The 20,665-nt window shown below is 42.9% G+C and overlaps 1 protein-coding gene across 4 annotated transcripts in view; it reads left to right on the top strand.

Moving 5' to 3' along the window:
- The window catches only part of specc1 (sperm antigen with calponin homology and coiled-coil domains 1), a 169,114-nt gene that overhangs the window by 96,620 nt on the left and 51,829 nt on the right, over positions 1-20,665 (top strand). For all 4 annotated transcript variants that reach the window (XM_024431744.2, XM_024431747.1, XM_024431745.2 and 1 more), the window contains 5 exons: positions 3,898-4,105; positions 8,256-8,329; positions 8,463-8,638; positions 13,420-13,616; positions 19,850-19,956. In XM_024431744.2, coding sequence (XP_024287512.1) covers positions 3,898-4,105; positions 8,256-8,329; positions 8,463-8,638; positions 13,420-13,616; positions 19,850-19,956 — 762 coding nt within the window. The remainder of the gene's footprint in view (positions 1-3,897; positions 4,106-8,255; positions 8,330-8,462; positions 8,639-13,419; positions 13,617-19,849; positions 19,957-20,665) is intronic.

A 20,665-nucleotide genomic window follows, 5' to 3' on the forward strand; every position in this document is an offset into this window, starting at 1 on the left:
TACCTTCTGTGGTTGTTGATGTGAACACGGGGTGTGCCCTAGTCAGCTGCCTCTGACTGATGTCATAACTATTTGACTCTACACTGGGGTGGTCCAGTCAGGGCAGACCTGGGTTCATACAGTATTTGTTTTCTTTCAAATACTTTTGCCCCGTTTCATTGAGCCTGCCTGTTGCAATGGAACCAATGGAATAGTCCCAAATGTTGAAATGTTGACCATCTGGCACACGTTGAATCAAACATTAAAACTATTTGAAAGAAAATAAATCCTATCTGAACCCTGGCAGGTCAAGTCGAGTGACATATGACTCAGGCTTCTGGCTCCTGACAAACGGGTGTGAGGGCGAGGCCGGTAAATAATGACTTCAGTCACTAACGTCATGCTCTACATACTGTAAGAAGACGTGCTGTGGAGAATGCATTGTGTCATCAATATCTTTTTTTAATACAATACATCATGCCTGGGGGCTTTCACAGTATGTGACCCAGTAACCCAGCATGTATTGTAGCCTATGATGGAGCTGTACAGATGTAGGATCTTCATTTCAAATCAAATCGAATTTTATTCATCACATGGTTCGTAAACAACAGGTGTAGACTAACAGTGAAATGCTTACTTAGGGCCCAACAATGCAGAGAGAAAGAAAATAGAAAAAGTATAGAAAAAATAAAATGTAATAATACAAGTAATAATAAATACACAATGAATAACAATAACTTGGCTATATCCAAAGGGTACCAGTACCATGTCGATATGCAGGGGTACGAGGACATTGAGGTATATATGTAAATATCCAGTGCATTCGGAAAGTACATTACAGCCGTATTATAATATTGATTAAATAGTTTTACAGGTTTTTACACATTTTTGCAACTGAAATATCACATTTACATAAATATTCAGACCCTTTACTCAATACTTTGTTGAAGCACTTTTGGTATCGATCACAGTCTTCTTCTTGTGTATGACGATATAAGCTTTGCACAAGCTTTGCACACCTGTATTTGTGGAGTTTCTCCCATTCTTCTCTGCAGATCCTCTCAAGCTCTGTCAGGTTGTATGGGGAGCATTGCTGCACAAATTTGAACATAAAGTGGAAAAAGTCAAGGGGTCTGAATACTTTCCGAATGCACGTTAACTAAGATTAAGTGACAGGTAATAAACAGTAGTAGCAGCGTATGTGAAGAGTCAAAAAAAGTTTGTGCAAAAAAGGTCAATGCAGATAGTCTGGGTAGCTATTTGGATAACTATTTAACTAACTATTTACCAGTCTTATGCCTTCGGGGTAGAAGCTTTTCAGGGTCCTGTTGGTTCCAGACTTGGTGTGTTGGTATTGCTTGCCGTGCGGTAGTAGAGAATACAGTCTATGATTTGGGTGGCTGGTGTCTTTGACAATTTTTAGGGCCTTCCTCTGACACCACCTGGTATAGAGGTCTGAATGGCAGGACACACTGTAGCGCCTTGTGATTGGATGCCAAGCAATTGCCATACCAACGTGGTGATGCAGCACGTCAAGATTCTCTCAATGGTGCAGCTGTAGAACTTTCTGAGGATCTGAGGACCCATGCCAAATCTTTTAAATCTCCTGAGGGGGAAGAGGTGTTGTCGTGCCCTCTTCACAACTGTGTTGGTGTGTGGACCATGATAGGTCCTTAGTGATGTGGACACCAAGGAACAGTGGACACCTGCTCCAGTACAGCCCCTTCAATGTGAATGAGGGTGTGCTCGGCCCTCCGTTTCCTGTAGTCCACGATCAGCTCCTTTGTCTTGCTGACGTTGAGGGAGAGGTTGTTGTGCTGGCACCACACTGCCAGGTCTTTGACCTCCTCTCAACAGACACTGGGAGACAAATTTACCTTTCAGCAGGACAATTGCCTAAAACACAAGGCCAAATATACACTGGAGTTGCTTACCAAGACAACCTTGAATGTTCCTGAGTGGCCTAATTACAGTTTTGAGTTAAATCAGCTTGAAAATGTATGGAAAGACTGGAAAATGGCTGTCTACCAATGATCAACAACCAACTTAACAGAGCTTGAATAATTTTTTTAAGGATAATGTGTGAATATTGTATGTACAATCCAGGTATACAAAGCTCTTAGAGACTTATCCAGAAAGATTCACAGCTGTAATCGCTACCAAAGCTGATTCTATCATGTATTGACTCAGGGTGTTGTAACACTTATCTAATTAAGATATATTAGTGGGTTTTTTCCCATTAATTAAAAAATATTGTATTTTGTATAGATCATTGACAAAAAATGACATTTAAATCCATTTTAATTCCACTTTGTAACGCAACAAAATTAGAAATAAGTCAAGGGTTGTGAGTTCTTTCTGAAGAAACTGTATATTATCCATGTCCTTGTTCAGCTACGACTCTGAGAAACACAGTATATTACAGTTATTCAGGTCCCGTTGATACAGTAGGATAGTCTCGAACAGAGCTCGTCCAGTTGGTTCTCCAGTGTTTGTACGGTCGCCAATTGAATTCAGGGTAGAGGCGGTTTATGTACTCGCCGACATAGTTTCATCAGGTAGCCCTCACGTTGGCCTCTCTTGCGCCGCCTTTTTCTTTCTCGAGTCTCCGGACTAGGGTCTGGTCCAGAGTGAGCATTATGTCCTGCGCCTCTGACTCATTGAAGTAGAAATCTTCATCCAATTGAGGTTAGTGATCACTGTTCTCATGTCAAGAAGCTCTTTTCGGTCATTGGAAACGATGGCGGAAACTTTATGTACAAAAAAACACACACAATGATAGGGTTGGTCAAGAGCCCGATAAACGTCTGCTTTCCATTGCAGTGCCATTTTAGATCATTTGAGCCAGTTTGCTACAGTAGGAATAATCCTGCAGCAACAGGAAATGTGAATTATTATGTGGATTATAATCAATTTACATTTTTCTAGGGGTTGATAGATTTTTTTCAAGTCTGAAATTGAAAAGTGGAAATTACAAACTTAAAGCCTCAAATACACTAGAAGTTAAACATTTCCTGCATTGCAAGTTCTCCTGCAACAGGATGATCAAATGAAGATGCTACATCTGTAGTAGGGAATGCATGGGTGATTGAGGTTACTGTCAATAGTGTATCAGGAAGTGTATTACCTGCAGCAGTAGACAGGGGCTCGAGACACTAAACTGTAAAATCAATGATTCATCATCACCTTTTTACCCAGCAGCCAGTTACACTGTAGTGTAGGCTATGCTATCAGATTGGCTTTAGAGGAGTTCCTACTAAACTCTTGTGCCAATGAGTCTCTGTGGACACTGGCAGGGCTGACGTCCAACAGCTTTTAACAGCTTTTTATATTTTATTACGTCAGACTACAATAGAGTATTAGCAGTTACAGTCAGAGTGTCATACAGATCTAAGGCTGTGGTTACAATAAGGGATGTGTCACTGTCAGTTATGCTAAGTGATACGCACACATGCCCAGACTTGAGGACGTCTGGTGGTTTAGATGTGTTAATGGTTAAGTAACCCTTAATTATCTAGTGATTAGGCGAAGATTTATGAATTAACTGTCTAATACAATCACAAAACTTCTGAGGACATGGAATGATAAATGAAGTACAATAGGCCTAATTCTGTCGAACCTCTGCAGTCACACCTGCTTTATGTAAAGGCTTTTTGTATTCTCCTTTCATCTTTAATATAAAGGTAACAGGTACATGAACGGACATTGAAAAAGAGGGTACACTGTCACTACAGACACAGGGCCATCTTATGGTGGCAGCCAACAGGACACCTGTAGAAAGAGGCCTGTTGGAGGATGTTTGGACTAACCAATCAGGCCATCTCTTAAATGGCTCTATGTGTGATAACCAATCAGGTCAACTCTTACTATGTCTCGCCATGTGACTAACCAATCAGATCATCTCTTACTATGTCCCAGGCTGAGGCTGAGTGCAAGCAGGTGGCAGAGCGAGCCGTAAGGCTTGAGGAAGCGCTGAGTGGCCAGGTCAGTGCCCTGGAGAAGGGGGGGCAGCAGGCCGACAGCCAAATCAAGGACCTGAAGGAGACCATCTTTGAGCTGGAGGACCAGGTGGAGCAGCAGAGAGCCGTCCACCTCCACACCAACCAGACCATCCTGGACCTAGAGCGTACGTTCCCTAATTAGTGTATACAGTGGGGCAAAAAAGTATTTAGTCAGCCACCAATTGTGCAAGTTCTCCCACTTAAAAAGATGAGAGAGGCCTATAATTTTCATCATAGGTACACTTCAACTATGACAGACAAAATGAGGAGAAAAAATCCAGAAAATCACATTGTAGGATTTTTTATGAATTTATTTGCAAATTATGGTGGAAAATAAGTATTTGGTCACCTACAAACAAGCAAGATTTCTGGCTCTCACAGACCTGTAACTTCTTCTTTAAGAGGATCCTCTGTCCTCCACTCGTTACCTGTATTAATGGCACCTGTTGCCTACCATCAGTAACACACTACGCCGCCAGGGACTCAAATCCTGCAGTGCCAGACGTGTCCCCCTGCTTAAACCAGTACATGTCCAGGCCCATCTGAAGTTTGCTAGAGAGCATTTGGATGATCCAGAAGAAGATTGGGAGAATGTCATATGGTCAGATGAAACCAAAATATAACTTTTTTGGTAAAAACTCAACTCGTCATGTTTGGAGGACAAAGAATGCTGAGTTGTATCCAAAGAACACCATACCTACTGTGAAGCATGGGGGTGGAAACATCATGCTTTGGGGCTGTTTTTCTGCAAAGGGACCAGGACGACTGATCCGTGTAAAGGAAAGAATGAATGGGGCCATGTATAGTGATATTTTGAGTGAAAACCTCCTTCCATCAGCAAGGGCATTGAAGATGAAACGTGGCTGGGTCTTTCAGCATGACAATGATCCCAAACACACCGCCCGGGCAACGAAGGAGTGGCTTCGTAAGAAGCATTTCAAGGTCCTGGAGTGGCCTAGCCAGTCTCCAGATCTCAACCCCATAGAAAATCTTTGGAGGGAGTTGAAGGTCCGTGTTGCCCAGCAACAGCCCCAAAACATCACTGCTCTAGAGGAGATCTGCATGGAGGAATGGGCCAAAATACCAACAACAGTGTGTGGGAACCTTGTGAAGACTTACAGAAAACGTTTAACCTCTGTCATTACCAACAAAGGGTATATAACAAAGTATTGAGATAAACTTTTGTTATTGACCAAATACTTACTTTCCACCATCATTTGCAAATAAATTCATAAAAAATCCTACAATGTTTTTAAAAATGTTGTCTGTCATAGTTGAAGTGTACCTATGATGAAAATTACAGGCCTCTCTCATCTTTTTAAGTGGGAGAACTTGCACAATTGGTGGCTGACTAAATACTTTTTTGCCCCACTGTATATCACCAGTCTTCTACTACTCTACCACCTCCATCCTGGACCTGGAGAGTACAACTGTCATCAACTGTCCTCAACCTAACCTCAGGGGTTTTTACTTATTACAGAAGCACAGCACTCCTTAAACACATAGGGCCGGTTTCCCGGACCAAGATTAAGCCAACACCTGGACTAAATAGCATGTGCTCAAAATATTAAAAAATTTCCAGGAATGGGCTTATTCAGAGTACATCACCAGTGTGGCTCTGTTTGGGGGGAGCAGGAAGGTCTTTCGGCTGGGGCTGACAAATTGGAGCTGCTGTCTGAAGAACCAGATCTACTGCTGAGCTCCACTACATTGACAGATACAGATGTCTGAGTACTGGCCTGGCAGGGCTTTCCACTGATTCACTGTGACCTTACAGGTTGGCTGGCTGGCTTCTGGCTAGCTGGTTAGGTCTATTAGAGGCTCTCTCCCACTGAGCCCTTAATGCTGAGATAACATGCAGATTGTCTCCCTACCATGATCCTCAGCACAGCAGGCAGACAGACAGACAGACAGACAGACAGGCAGGCAGGCAGGCAGGCAGGCAGGCAGGCAGGCAGGCAGGCAGGCAGGCAGGCAGGCAGACAGACAGACAGACAGACAGACAGACAGACAGACAGACAGACAGACAGACAGACAGACAGACAGACAGACAGACAGACGCAGGCAGTTCAATCCCGGCTTTATTACGAGCACATCTGTCTCTATCCTACAGACCTGTTTGTGCAGTTTAGTAAAAAACAATGTTAGAACTAAATATGTGTAGCGGTCAGTATGCATTGTTTGAGTTATTTTATTTGGTTAAATCAAATCAAATATTATTGGTCACATACACATGGTTAGCAGATGTTAATGTGAGTGTAGCGAAATGCTTTTGCAGGATTTTTTATGAATTTATTTGCAAATTATGGTGGAAAATAAGTATTTGGTCACCTACAAACAAGCAAGATTTCTGGCTCTCACAGACCTGTAACTACTTCTTTAAGAGGATCCTCTGTCCTCCACTCGTTACCTGTATTAATGGCACCTGTTGCCTACCATCAGTAACACACTACGCCGCCAGGGACTCAAATCCTGCAGTGCCAGACGTGTCCCCCTGCTTAAACCAGTACATGTCCAGGCCCATCTGAAGTTTGTCTTGAGATGTTGCTTCAATATTTCCACATCATTTTCCTGTCTCATGATGCCACCAGTCCCTCCTGCAGCAAGCACCCCCACAACAAAGCACCGCGCTTCATGGTTGGGATGGTGTTCTTTGTCTTGCAAACCTTCCCCTTTTTCCACACTGTCACACCATAACAATGGTCATTATGGCCAAACAGTTCTATTTTTGCTTCATCAGACCAGAGGACATTTCTCCAAAAAGTACAATCTTTGTCCCCATGTGCAGTTGCAAACCGTATTCTGGCTTTTTCTATGGCGGTTTTGGAGCAGTGGCTTCTTTCTTGCTGATTGGCCTTTCAGGTTATGTCGATATAGGACTCGTTTTACTGTGGATATAGATACTTTTGTACCTGTTTCCTCCAGCATCTTCACATGGTCATTTGCTGTTATTCTGGGATTGATATACACTTTTCGCACCAAAGTGCGTTCATCTCTAGGAGACCGAACGCATCTCCTTTCTGAGCGGTATGACGCTGCATGGTCCCATGGTGTTTATACTTGCTCACTATTGTTTATACAGATGAACGTGGTACCTTCAGGTGTTTGGAAATTGCTCCCAAGGTTGAACCAGACTTGTGGAGGTCTACAATTTATTTTCTGAGGTCTGAGGCTGATTTCTTTTGATTTTCCCATGATGTCAAGCAAAGACGCACTGAGTTTCGAAGGTAGGCCTTGAAATACGTCCACAGGTACACCTCCAATTAACTCAAATGATGTCAATTAGCCTATCAGAAGCTTTTCTGGAATTTTCAAAGCTGTTTAAAAGCACAGTCAACTTATTGTATGTGAACTTCTGAAACACTGGAATTGTGATACAGTGAATTATAAGTGAAATAATCTGTCTGTAAACAATTGTTGGAAACATTACTTGTGTCATGCACAAAGTAGATGTCCTAACTGACTTGCCAAAACTATAGTTTGTTAGCAAGAAAGTTGTGGAGTGATTGAAAAAACAGTTTTAATGACTCCAACCTAAGTGTATGTAAACTTCCGACTTCAACTGTACATATATGTATATGGATGAGCGATGGCCGAGCGGCATAGGCAAGGTGCAGTAGATGGTATAAAATACAGTATATACATGTGATATGAGTAATGTAAGATATGTAAACATTATTAAAGTGGCATTATTTAAAGTGGCATTGTTTACAGTGACTCGTGATCCTTTTATTAAAGTGTCCAGTGATTGGATCTCAATGTAGACAGCAACCTCTCTGAGTTAGTGATTGCTGTTTAGCAATGACAGTATATACAGGCTGTGATACAGCCCGACAGGATATGCATCTGTAATAGTTTGTCAGGGTTTTGGGTGACAAGATTTCTTACCTGAGGTAAACATTATTAAAGTGGCATTATTTAAAGTGGCATTGTTTAGAGTGACTCGTGATCCTTTTATTAAAGTGTCCAGTGATTGGATCTCAATGTAGACAGCAACCTCTCTGAGTTAGTGATTGCTGTTTAGCAGTCTGATGACGCTCTGGAGAGCCTTGCGGTTGTGGGTGGTGCAGTTGTCGTACCAGGCTGTTAATGTTTTGTACACTCAGTGTAGTAGCCATGTAGTACCACTAATATAAGAGGCAGTGTTAGATGTACTGTACACATTAATCAGACTAAGATATGGCTGCAGTTCCTCCACTTGTGATATGCACCTCTCATGGATGTATTCTGTGGTTGCTGTTTTCAAAGTAATGGCATATTTGTCTTTCTTTATAGACCAACTCAAGAAGCTGGAGGAGCAGAAGTCGGAAGTGGAGAGGCAGCTGAAGATCTTGAGTAAACAGATGAAGGTAGGAGTGATCTGACTGTTAGTGGTTTTATACTTTCGGGTGCTTTGCTGGTGGTTAAGATGGTCAAGGTTTGTCACTGCTATGATGTGAAGACAATCATAATGCTCATGGTATACTGTGTGTGTGTGTTCAGGATGAGACGGAGGAGTGGCGGCGGTTCCAGGCAGACCTCCAGACAGCCGTGGTGGTGGCCAACGACATCAAGGTAGAGGCCCAGCAGGAGATCCGCTCTCTGAGGAGGAGGTTACAGGAGGAGCAGGGGCGCAGCGCCAAGCTCTCATCAGACCTGGAGCTGCAGAAGGGAGTCAAGTACGTACCGTATGGCTGGGAGGGTTTAGTACATTCAGCAGGGCAATTCAATTATGGTCCTCGAGGGCCGAAAAACACTTCTGGTTTTTGTTTCTACCTGATATTTGCATTTACTCATCTCATGTCCCAGGTCTAAATCCATCCCTGATTAGAAGGGAAGAATGAAACCCAGAAGTGTAATTGACCTTAAGGGGCCAGATTTGAAAATACCTAAAGTATACCTCCTGTACTCATCCCTCGCGCCTCTATCCAACATCCAATCTCTTATCCCTTTACTTAGCCTTTCCCCTCTCGCTCCCTCTCAGCACTGGGCCCTATCTACTCTGTCCTGGAGCTGCTGCTACTCTTGGGCTTGCCATATCCCACTGATTGTGCGTGTGTTCAATATTGTGGTCAGTATCATATAGGATGCCGTATGGGAGGCTACAGGGAGCAGAGCTGGAAGAAACATTTTGAATTTCAATACGCCATTAATCGGTTCCCTTTTAAGAGGCTTCCCCAAAAATTCTGATTTGACGTCACGTTACCTTACCTGCCAATATTTGCTAAAAGAGGATTGGCAGGCAGTCCCCTCCTGCAGTATCTCTGTCTGTCCATCTGGTTCCTGCTGCAATATTCTGACTGCTCTACCAGTCTGTCTACCACTCACCACCACCAACTGTAACACACTGGGCTAGCAGTGGACCCTAGCACTTCACTGAGACAAGCTGCGCTGTCTGAATAGTGTAGCACTAATATAGTGGTCTAAGCTCTACCTAGAAAGGCTGCTGCCGAGATAGCACTGACAGCAGCACTAAACTTTTTGAGTCAGTTCTCGTCAAAATATAAATTGAGACAGACACTTTAGGAGCCATAACATAAATCCTCTGTTGTGTTTCATGTGGCTACCTGTACACCACGGGTGGGCGACATATAGCCCGCAGGCCAGATCCGGCTCGCGAGCCCGTTCAATCTGACCCGGGGTAGGTTTGAGTAAAACAAATATAATTTGGGGCGACTGTTGAACGTCTAAACTATGTAGAAAGTATGTTGAAATTATAATGGACTTATACGTGTTCAAATGACGACCATCTCTCCCGATGTTGCCCTCAAGACTAAATGATTGCCCACCCCTGCTGTACAACATGACCTGTTGTGCCAGGGACGTGATTGGTCGGTGTGTTGATGAAAGCTCAGCCCATTGGTCCTGTGTCTCCTGTGCAGTGACAGTGGCAGTGACAGTGTGATGAGAGGCAAATAAGGCCAGTATTGTTAATGCTATACATACAGCGCTCATCAGATAGTTTCTAATATAGCCTGCCTGACATAAAACATGTAAACGTGTAAATTATAACGTAAAGAAGAATGCAGTACTTTACTTTCCCCGTACGTACCTGCGACGTACCAGACCAGAAGCTACCTTCCTCCCTGAGATCGTTTGTTCTCTCAAGGATGTCCCTCTCTCAGACATGGTTCCTTATAGAAAGCCCAGGTGAGTCCACTGCACTGCGAGCTCGATGAATGCTGCCTTTAGAGGGAATGCTACTGCTGATCTAGAACTTCTGACTTTCCTTCCTGCACTGCTTCCGCTGCTTCTCACTGATTGTCTGTCTGGTTCGCTGACTAGCTGACTGACAGCTGCACAAACTATTAGTAATCTGTGTCCTTTCATTTGGGTGGGCTGGGGTTTGCTTTGCTTAATTTCCATTGTAAAAAAACCCTGCTACTAAACATTTATTATGGTACTTGGCGCCACCTGCTGTTCTTTTGAATCAATCCTTTACCTAGCCTCTTGGTTCCTCTGGAGAATTGTCTTGTAGTATGACATGGAATGATTTATTTGTACTCATGCTATCACTGCTTGATCAAATAAACAACAAATAAACAACATTTGGTCTGTATAGCATTGTATACTGATCTCAGACATGTGGAAGAAACTCAGATCAGATTTTGACTTCATTAGCCAGTTAAGAGATGCATGGTGAGAGAGAGAGAAGAACAGACAGAGGACAGAGCCTTAACTGCAGTGTCTTTAGAAAAAGACTGTTGTGACTACATACAGTATACATGTCCAATGCAAGTACATAGCTTTTTAAGAGGGTATATTTCCTATTTATTGCAATTCATGTTGTCTCTGTGTTTCGGTCTTGTTTTTCAGACTCGGGGCTGGAGCCAGTTTTGATACCAAGACTGCAGTAGAGGGGCGGTAAAAAAGTCCACCCACATAACATCAGGACCCTCTGAAGACAGACTGACAGTATTATTGTACACAGTTGCTTTGATCGGTATTACCATACAAACTTTTCCATCATCTGGTATGTCATTCTGATGAGTTTATTAGCAAGGTTGATTGACCAGTACAGATGCAATATTTGCCCCAGACAGAGAGACAGAGTCAGACTGTAGTTTACTGTTAAACTTCTAAATGAATGCATCTTTCTCCGTGAGATCTTTCAAAAATTCTGTACACATTTTTATCTCTATTGTTTGCAATGTTTTCAGTGGTATTTGTTTTTGGGAAGCTCTACTCTCTATCTGTCAAGAGATGATCTGATATGATAGGAGGAGTTTCTGTTACTGATTCCGATTTGCTTTTAGACACTTAAATTGCCTTAGTGGTGAATATTCACTTACTCAATGTGTTGCTAAATATTTTGAGAATGAGACACATTTTTTGTTTAGTTCTCTGAGGGTTGACTGAAACCAAAACAGTCTGCTTATCCACTGGAAACTGCCAGCTATTACTATGAGTCAGATTCATGTTGTAAGTTAGGTTTCATTACTACATTATGGGCCAAATACAACTTTGAAAAGCCAAACAGACAAACTTTTCAAGTTATTTTTGTTGTTCAGAGTTGGTTTTATTGGTCTTTTAGTAGATTACTGTTCTAATACTAATTTTGTTCAAGTTTCCTATCAGTTCTGCACCTGTGGTTATTATTATGATCCGTTTCTTCAACGGACAGTTTGGAATATCTATTACTTAAAAAAGCTTGGATGATATATATTTTTTTAATTATGATAATAACCAAAATCAGTTCACTTTAAGTGTGTGAGATTATTCATGGCTACAAAAAATTAGTCATGTGCTCTGGTGTTCATAATGTGAATCTGATGAGATGTTGTGATAATTGACCACTAGATGGCGATATTTAACAGAATATCAAGAATGTTAAAGTATCAAGAACCTGCACTGGTCAGTGGTCCTAGGTTGTGTGTGTAATCATCTGGCTACTGTTTAAGTTCAGCTCACCAGTTTGAGTTCTGCCTCCAGACAACAACACTGAATCACAGACAGTATATTATTACATTATCACTGATAATTATCACGTCATCACTAATAATGTCCACACAGGAAGGCCGCCGTGCATTTAAGCCATAAGGGTAATCAACTGCTGATCACTGCCCAATTCAGTCCTTACTGCCTCAGACTTACAGCTGTGCCTAAAACTCACAATTTCAAAATGTCCTGTATAGTATCTCTTAACCATTATATTTCACTCTAAACTTCAGCAGGCTATAACAAATATAACAAAATATATTTTGAATGCTTTATCACTCATTTTGAAGTCATTATAATTTATTTTGCCTTTATTTAACTAGGAAAAGCCCATTGAGACCCAGAGTCTCTTCTTCAAAGGAGACCTGGCCAAGAAGGCAGCAACAATCAATACATGACATAATTAAACATACAACAATACAATACAACAGCACGATCCAGCCTAAAAAAACAAACCCCATCAGGTCAAATAAAAAGCCTCTAGTTTCTGAGTACTGCTACAGGGTGAACGTTGGATCACTGAAGTGATGCTGGTGTTGTGACACCCATTAGAAATGTATAATGACCAACTGCCATCCTGTAAACCTCAGGTTATAATGACTATTATTACAGAGTAACAGGACTATTCAGTGGATGCAGTCATACAAAAGCCATAGTACTCGACCAGAAACAGACAGACGTGCTAGTAATGTTTAACTTTGAGTACTGTCGATATTGCCAAAAAAAGACCACCTTATCATAAGACATATGGTGGTAACTGTGTGGTGATTATACCTTTTTTCTGTCTGTGAACTGCTCAACAGTTCAACAAGTGAATGTGCAACTGTTTAATTTAACTTTAAGGTTAAATCTTATTGAGACAGATCAAATATACAATGCTGTTTATTTAGAGAAATAGTCAATGTAAGGTGTTTGTCCATCTGTTTAAACTTTTTTAAATTTCATCTTTGGAAAGTCAATAAATGAAATGACTCTAGTCCCGACTGTCTGCGTGTGTTTGTTTGAGTTCATTCTCTTTGGGAGTTCTACTTCCTCCTCACCAGATTCCTTACTTCAGTTCTATTCTCACCCCTTCCCCATCCATCCATCTGTGACAATACTCTATCACTTACTCACTCACTCAGGCTTTGTCCAATGTCCATAAGATACGGATGGAGTAAACTTTATACCTTTTTTTATTTGCACTTTTGGGTGTTAGAACCAGCTATTGACTGTTCCATCATCTGAAGCGTGAACTGTACATACTCGTACACAATATGCTTCTGATCAATTGTGCAAATATTGCATGCAACAGTCAATGCGATGGGCAAACATCATCTTCAATCATTACCTTTCTTTAGAACATTGATTGACGAAATAAATACTAAACCATTGTTCTGATAACACCTACTTAGTAAAATAATGTTCTGATAAAAATCCCTGGTAAGATATATATAGCCTCTCACTGTAAAAGCACTTCTACCTGCTATGTGTTGTGCCATAATGTATACTGTGAGCATCTCTTCCCCTTTGTCTTTCTCAGGTCGTTGCATGATGACTCTGAGAGTTTCTCAGATGCAGATGGCAGTCCTCACTGGTGTGGCATCTCCATGACCCAGACCACCCAGACCCAGTCCACCTCCTCGCCCATTAACACCAACGGCAACGCTGCCTCCTCCCCCTCAGAGCCCGGAGCCACCGTCAAATCCCTCATCATGTCCTTTGACACAGCTGTACAAAGTAAGCACAGAACATCCCTCCTTCTCACTCCACACAAGCCCGGCAGACCTGGGTTAAAATATTATTTGTTTTCTTTCAAAGTTATTTGAGTATTTGACTGCACCTCCCTGGGTTGCCAGGTAGGGGGTGGGGTGGTTGGACTATTCCATTGGTTCCAATGCACCAGGCAAGTTCAGTCAAGCACAGGCCTCTTTACAGATATCATACCTGACTTGTCTGCACAATAGGAGAACAGCTGGCAGCCTGTCTGTCTGCTTAAGATAGATCTATCATGTTTATACAGTGGAGGCATGTATGGTCACCTATGGTATGCTCTGCTGTCCATGTGACTGTATTGATTGTGTAGCTCACTCTAATATATCTACTGCTGTACATATCATTTTTTGTATAATTTTAGATATATACAGTATAAGAATAGATTGCATTTGGATTACTGATACAGTGTTATTTGGGTTGTTCATTGAATTCGTTTTGACATTCCTTGATTTCTTGTTTTCGTGTTTTATTATTTGCGTACTTGTTCGACATTTTACTGCACTGTTAGGTGCTAATAACACAAACATTTAGCTGCACCCGCCATAACATCTGCTAAAGTGTGTACGTGACCAATACACTTTTATTTGATTTGAAAGGAAAGGAATAGGAGATGTGATTACTCTATAGACTGGCCACAGACATTCCTGAGAAAGATGTTTGTTTTGGAGCGATCTGCTGTCTCTTGTATCATCAAGGAGATAAACTCAGCAAAAAAACATGTGTAAATATTTGTATGAACATAACAAGATTCAACAACTGAGACATAAACTGAACAAGTTCCACAGAAATGTGACTAACAGAAATTGAATAATATGTCCCTGAACAAAGGGGGGGTCAAAATCAAAAGTAACAGTCAGTATCTGGTGTGGCCACCAGCTGCATTAAGTACTTCAGTGCATCTCCTCCTCATGCTCTGCACCAGATTTGCCAGTTCTTGCTGTGAGATGTTACCCCACTCTTCCACCAAGGCACCAGCAAGTTCCCGGACATTTCTGGGGGGAATGGCCGTAGCCCTCACCCTCTGATCCAACAAGTCCCAGACGTGCTAGTAGTAGTCATAGCAGATAATATTTTAGTCATAGCAGATAATACCTTGTAGTCATAGCAGATAATATTCTAATCTTTGGTGACTTTAATATTCACATGGAAAAGTCCACAGACCCACTCCAAAAGGCTTTCGGAGCCATCATCGACTCAGTGGGTTTTGTCCAACATGTCTCTGGACCCACTCACTGTCACAGTCATACGCTGGACCTAGTTTTGTCCCATGGAATAAATGTGGTTGATCTTAATGTTTTTCCTCATAATCCTGGACTATCGGACCACCATTTTATTACGTTTGCAATTGCAACAAATAATCTGCTCAGACCCCAACCAAGGAACATCAAAAGTCGTGCTATAAATTCACAGACAACACAAAGATTCCTTGATGCCCTTCCAGACTCCCTCTGCCTACCCAAGGACGCCAGAGGACAAAAATCAGTTAACCACCTAACTGAGGATCTCAATTTAACCTTGCGCAATACCCTAGATGCAGTTGCACCCCTAAAAACTAAAAAAATTTCTCATAAGAAACTAGCTCCCTGGTACACAGAAAATACCCGAGCTCTGAAGCAAGCTTCCAGAAAATTGGAACGGAAATGGCGCCACACCAAACTGGAAGTCTTCCGACTAGCTTGGAAAGACAGTACCGTGCTGAACCGAAGAGCCCTTACTGCTGCTCGATCATCCTATTTTTCTAACTTAATTGAGGAAAATAAGAACAATCCGAAATTCCTTTTTGATACTGTCGCAAAGCTAACTAAAAAGCAGCATTCCCCAAGAGAGGATGACTTTCACTTTAGCAGTGATAAATTCATGAACTTCTTTGAGGAAAAGATTATGATTATTAGAAAGCAAATTACGGACTCCTCTTTAAACCTGCGTATTCCTCCAAACCTCAGTTGTCCTGAGTCTGCACAACTCTGCCAGGACCTAGGATCAAGAGAGACGCTCAAGTGTTTTAGTACTATATCTCTTGACACAATGATGAAAATAATCATGGCCTCTAAACCTTCAAGCTGCATACTGGACCCTATTCCAACTAAACTACTGAAAGAGCTGCTTCCTGTGCTTGGTCCTCCTATGTTGAACATAATAAACGGCTCTCTATCCACTGGATGTGTACCAAACTCACTAAAAGTGGCAGTAATAAAGCCTCTCTTGAAAAAGCCAAACCTTGACCCAGAAAATATAAAAAACTATCGGCCTATATCGAATCTTCCATTCCTCTCAAAAATTTTAGAGAAGGCTGTTGCTCAGCAACTCACTGCCTTCCTGAAGACAAACAATGTATACGAAATGCTTCAGTCTGGTTTTAGACCCCATCATAGCACTGAGACGGCACTTGTGAAGGTGGTAAATGACATTTTAATGGCATCGGACCGAGACTCTGCATCTGTCCTCGTGCTCCTAGACCTTAGTGCCGCTTTTGATACCATCGATCACCACATTCTTTTGGAGAGATTGGAAACCCAAATTGGTCTACACGGACATGTTCTGGCCTGGTTTAGATCTTATCTGTCGGAAAGATATCAGTTTGTCTCTGTGAATGGTTTGTCCTCTGACAAATCAACTGTAAATTTCGGTGTTCCTCAAGGTTCCGTTTTAGGACCACTATTGTTCTCACTATATATTTTACCTCTTGGGGATGTTATTCGAAAACATAATGTAAACTTTCACTGCTATGCGGATGACACACAGCTGTATATTTCAATGAAACATGGTGAAGCCCCAAAATTGCCCTCGCTAGAAGCATGTGTTTCAGACATAAGGAAGTGGATGGCTGCAAACTTTCTACTATTAAACTCGGACAAAACAGAGATGCTTGTTGTAGGTCCCAAGAAACAAAGAGATCTTCTGTTGAATCTGACAATTAATCTTAATGGTTGTACAGTCGTCTCAAATAAAACTGTGAAGGACCTCGGCGTTACTCTGGACCCTGATCTCTCTTTTGAAGAACATATCAAGACCATTTCAAGGACATCTTTTTTCCATCTACGTAACATTGCAAAAATCAGAAACTTTCTGTCCAAAAATGATGCAGAAAAATTAATCCATGCTTTTGTCACTTCTAGGTTAGACTACTGCAATGCTCTATTTTCCGGCTACCCGGATAAAGCACTAAATAAACTTCAGTTAGTGCTAAATACGGCTGCTAGAATCCTGACTAGAACCAAAAAATGTGATCATATTACTCCAGTGCTAGCCTCTCTACACTGGCTTCCTGTCAAAGCAAGGGCTGATTTCAAGGTTTTACTGCTAACCTACAAAGCATTACATGGGCTTGCTCCTACCTATCTCTCTGATTTGGTCCTGCCGTACATACCTACACGTACGCTACGGTCACAAGACGCAGGCCTCCTAATTGTCCCTAGAATTTCTAAGCAAACAGCTGGAGGCAGGGCTTTCTCCTATAGAGCTCCATTTTTATGGAACGGTCTGCCTACCCATGTCAGAGACGCAAACTCGGTCTCAACCTTTAAGTCTTTACTGAAGACTCATCTCTTCAGTGGGTCATATGATTGAGTGTAGTCTGGCCCAGGAGTGGGAAGGTGAACGGAAAGGCTCTGGAGCAACGAACCGCCCTTGCTGTCTCTGCCTGGCCGGTTCCCCTCTTTCCACTGGGATTCTCTGCCTCTAACCCTATTACAGGGGCTGGGTCACTGGCTTACTGGGGCTCTCTCATGCCGTCCCTGGAGGGGGTGCGTCACCTGAGTGGGTTGATTCACTGTTGTGGTCATCCTGTCTGGGTTGGCGCCCCCCTTGGGTTGTGCCGTGGCGGAGATCTTTGTGGGCTATACTCAGCCTTGTCTCAGGATGGTAAGTTGGTGGTTGAAGATATCCCTCTAGTGGTGTGGGGGCTGTGCTTTGGCAAAGTGGGTGGGGTTATATCCTTCCTGTTTGGCCCTGTCCGGGGGTGACCTCGGATGGGGCCACAGTGTCTCCTGACCCCTCCTGTCTCAGCCTCCAGTATTTATGCTGCAGTAGTTTATGTGTCGGGGGGCTGGGGTCAGTTTGTTATATCTGGAGTACTTCTCCTGTCCTATTCAGTGTCCTGTGTGAATCTAAGTGTGCGTTCTCTAATTCTCTCCTCTCTTTCTTTCTCTCTCTCGGAGGACCTGAGCCCTAGGACCTGAGCTCCAGGACTACCTGACATGATGACTCCTTGCTGTCCCCAGTCCACCTGGCCATGCTGCTGTTCCAGTTTCAACTGACCTGAGCCCTAGGACCATGCCCCAGGACTACCTGACATGATGACTCCTTGCTGTCCCCAGTCCACCTGGCCATGCTGCTGCTCCAGTTTCAACTTCCACCTGACTGTGCTGCTGCTCCAGTTTCAACTGTTCTGCCTTATTATTATTCGACCATGCTGGTCATTTATGAACATTTGAACATCTTGGCCATGTTCTGTTATAATCTCCACCCGGCACAGCCAGAAGAGGACTGGCCACCCCACATAGCCTGGTTCCTCTCTAGGTTTCTTCCTAGGTTTTGGCCTTTCTAGGGAGTTTTTAGCCACCGTGCTTCCACCGTGCTTCTACAACTGCATTGCTTGCTGTTTGGGGTTTTAGGCTGGGTTTCTGTACAGCACTTTGAGATATCAGCTGATGAACGAAGGGCTATATAAATACATTTGATTTCATTTGATTTTTGATTTGATATAGCACGTACTCAATGGAATTTAGTTGAGAACAGTGCAGAGACCAGGCAGGACCCTCCTTTCTTAGCCTGTGTTTACCAGTGTTAGTGGCATTAGCTGGCCCTCACACATGATGTACAATCATTAACTGTGTTTAATGGACTCATTAAAACAGGCTGTCTTGCTACACCTGCAAAGGCTGGGTTTCTGTACAGCACACAGATGTACGAGGGCTATATAAATAAATTTGATTTGATTTGATTTGGCTGGTGGTCATGTCAGGATGAGCCTGCAGGAAGAGTACCACATGAGAGAGGAGGGAAGATTGGTCTTCCCTGTAACGCACAGCGTTGAGATTGCCTGCAATGACAACAAGCTCAGTCCGATGATGCTGTGACACACCAGACCATGACGGACCCTCAACCTCCAACTCGATCCCACTCCAGAGTACAGGTTTCGGTGTAACGCTCATTCCTTCGACGATAAACGCTAATCCGACCATCACCCCTGGTGAGACAAAACCGTGACTCATCAGTGAAGAGCACTTTTTGCCAGTCCTGTCTGGTCCAGCGACGGTGGGTTTGTGCCCATAGGCAACGTTGTTGCCGATGATGTTTGGTGAGGACCTGCCTTACAACAGGCCTACAAGCCCTCAGTCCAGCCTCTCTCAGCCTATTGTGGACAGTTTGAGCACTGATGGAGGGATTGTGCGTTCCAGGCAGTTGTTGCCATCCTGTAACTGTCCCGCAGGTGTAATGTTTGGATGTATCGATCCTGTGCAGGTGTTGTTACACATGGTCTGCCACTGCGAGGACAATCAGCTGTCCGTTCTGTCTCCCTGTAGCGCTGTCTTAGGCGTCTCACAGTACGGACATTTCAATTTATTTCCCTGGCCACATCTGCAGTCTTCATGCCTCCTTGCAGCATGCCTAAGGAACGTTCACGCAGATGAGCAGGGACCCTGGGCATCTTTCTTTTGGCGTTTTTCAGAGTCAGTAGAAAGGCCTCTTTAGTGTCCTAAGTTTTCATAACTGTGACCTTAATTGCCTACCGTGCTAACGACCGTTCCACAGGTGCATGTTCATTAATTGTTTATGGTTCATTGAACAAGCATGGGAAACAGTGTTTAAACCCTTTACAATGAAGATCTATTAAGTTATTTGGATTTTTACGAATTATCTTTGAAAGACGGGTCCTTAAAAGGGGACGCTTCTTTTTTTTGCTGAGTTTATGAATGAAAATTGTGGCCCGTAAATTACGCAGGATGTCAGGCCGAGGGGATGGCTGCTGAGGGGAAACTTTCCTGGTTAGCAGTGATAGAGAAGGAACCCTTGCCTGTTACATCATAGCTTAAACAGCCTAACCTTAAAGGTCTAATTGCTTAACGGGGTAAACAGATACAGTGATAGGACTCCATGGAACATCACCATGGAATACGGTATACAATGAATCTCTTTCAATTTCCAATTAAATAGCTGTCCGTGGCTAATGCACACTCATGTGTTGGGCCTTGCAGATGGACCTGGTCCTGGACACACGGTACAGATGCACTCCTCACCTAGAAGCCCTCTGAGTGGGATCCCTGTCCGCACAGCACCCGCAGCTGCTGTCTCCCCCATCCAGGTACAGTACAGGCCCTCTTCAATATGGACTACAACAGGGTTACCCAGTAGGGGTGGACATAAAAGACTGTAAAATCACCATGAAATCAGCTCAAAGTGATTTTAATTAGGGAAATTGTTACATACACCGGATAGGTGCAGTGAAATGTGTTGTTTTACAGGGTCAGCCATAGTAGTGCGGCACCCCTGGAGCAAATTAGGGCTAAGTGCCTTGCTCAAGGGCACATCAACCGATTTTCACATAGTCGGCTCGGGTATTCGAAACAGCAACCTTTCGGATATTGGCCCAACACTCTAACTGCTAAGCTACCTGCCGCCTCTAAATAGAGAAATAAATAGAAAATAATAATAATAATAATGTAAATAAAGAAACATATGTGATCGTATCCCAATGTAATCAAGGTTTGAAATCAATTTGCAGTGAACAAATTATTTATACTATGTTCCGACCCACGAATTGTGGACCCTTGGACTAAAATATCAACCAATCTGTTATTGGGCTCCTAAGTGGCGCAGCGGTCTAAGGCACTGCATCTCAGTGCTAGAGGTGTTAATACAGACCCTGGTTCAATTCCAGGCTGTATCACAACCGGCCGTGATTGGGAGTCTCGTAGGGCGGGGCACAATTGGGCCAGTGTCGTCCGGGTTTGGCTGGGGTAGGCCGTCATTGTAAAATAAGAATTTGTTCTTCACTGACTTGCCTAGTTATA

This window comes from Oncorhynchus tshawytscha, linkage group LG09, assembly GCF_018296145.1.
Source record: "Oncorhynchus tshawytscha isolate Ot180627B linkage group LG09, Otsh_v2.0, whole genome shotgun sequence".
In the NCBI taxonomy this organism is placed as follows: Eukaryota; Metazoa; Chordata; class Actinopteri; order Salmoniformes; family Salmonidae; genus Oncorhynchus; species Oncorhynchus tshawytscha.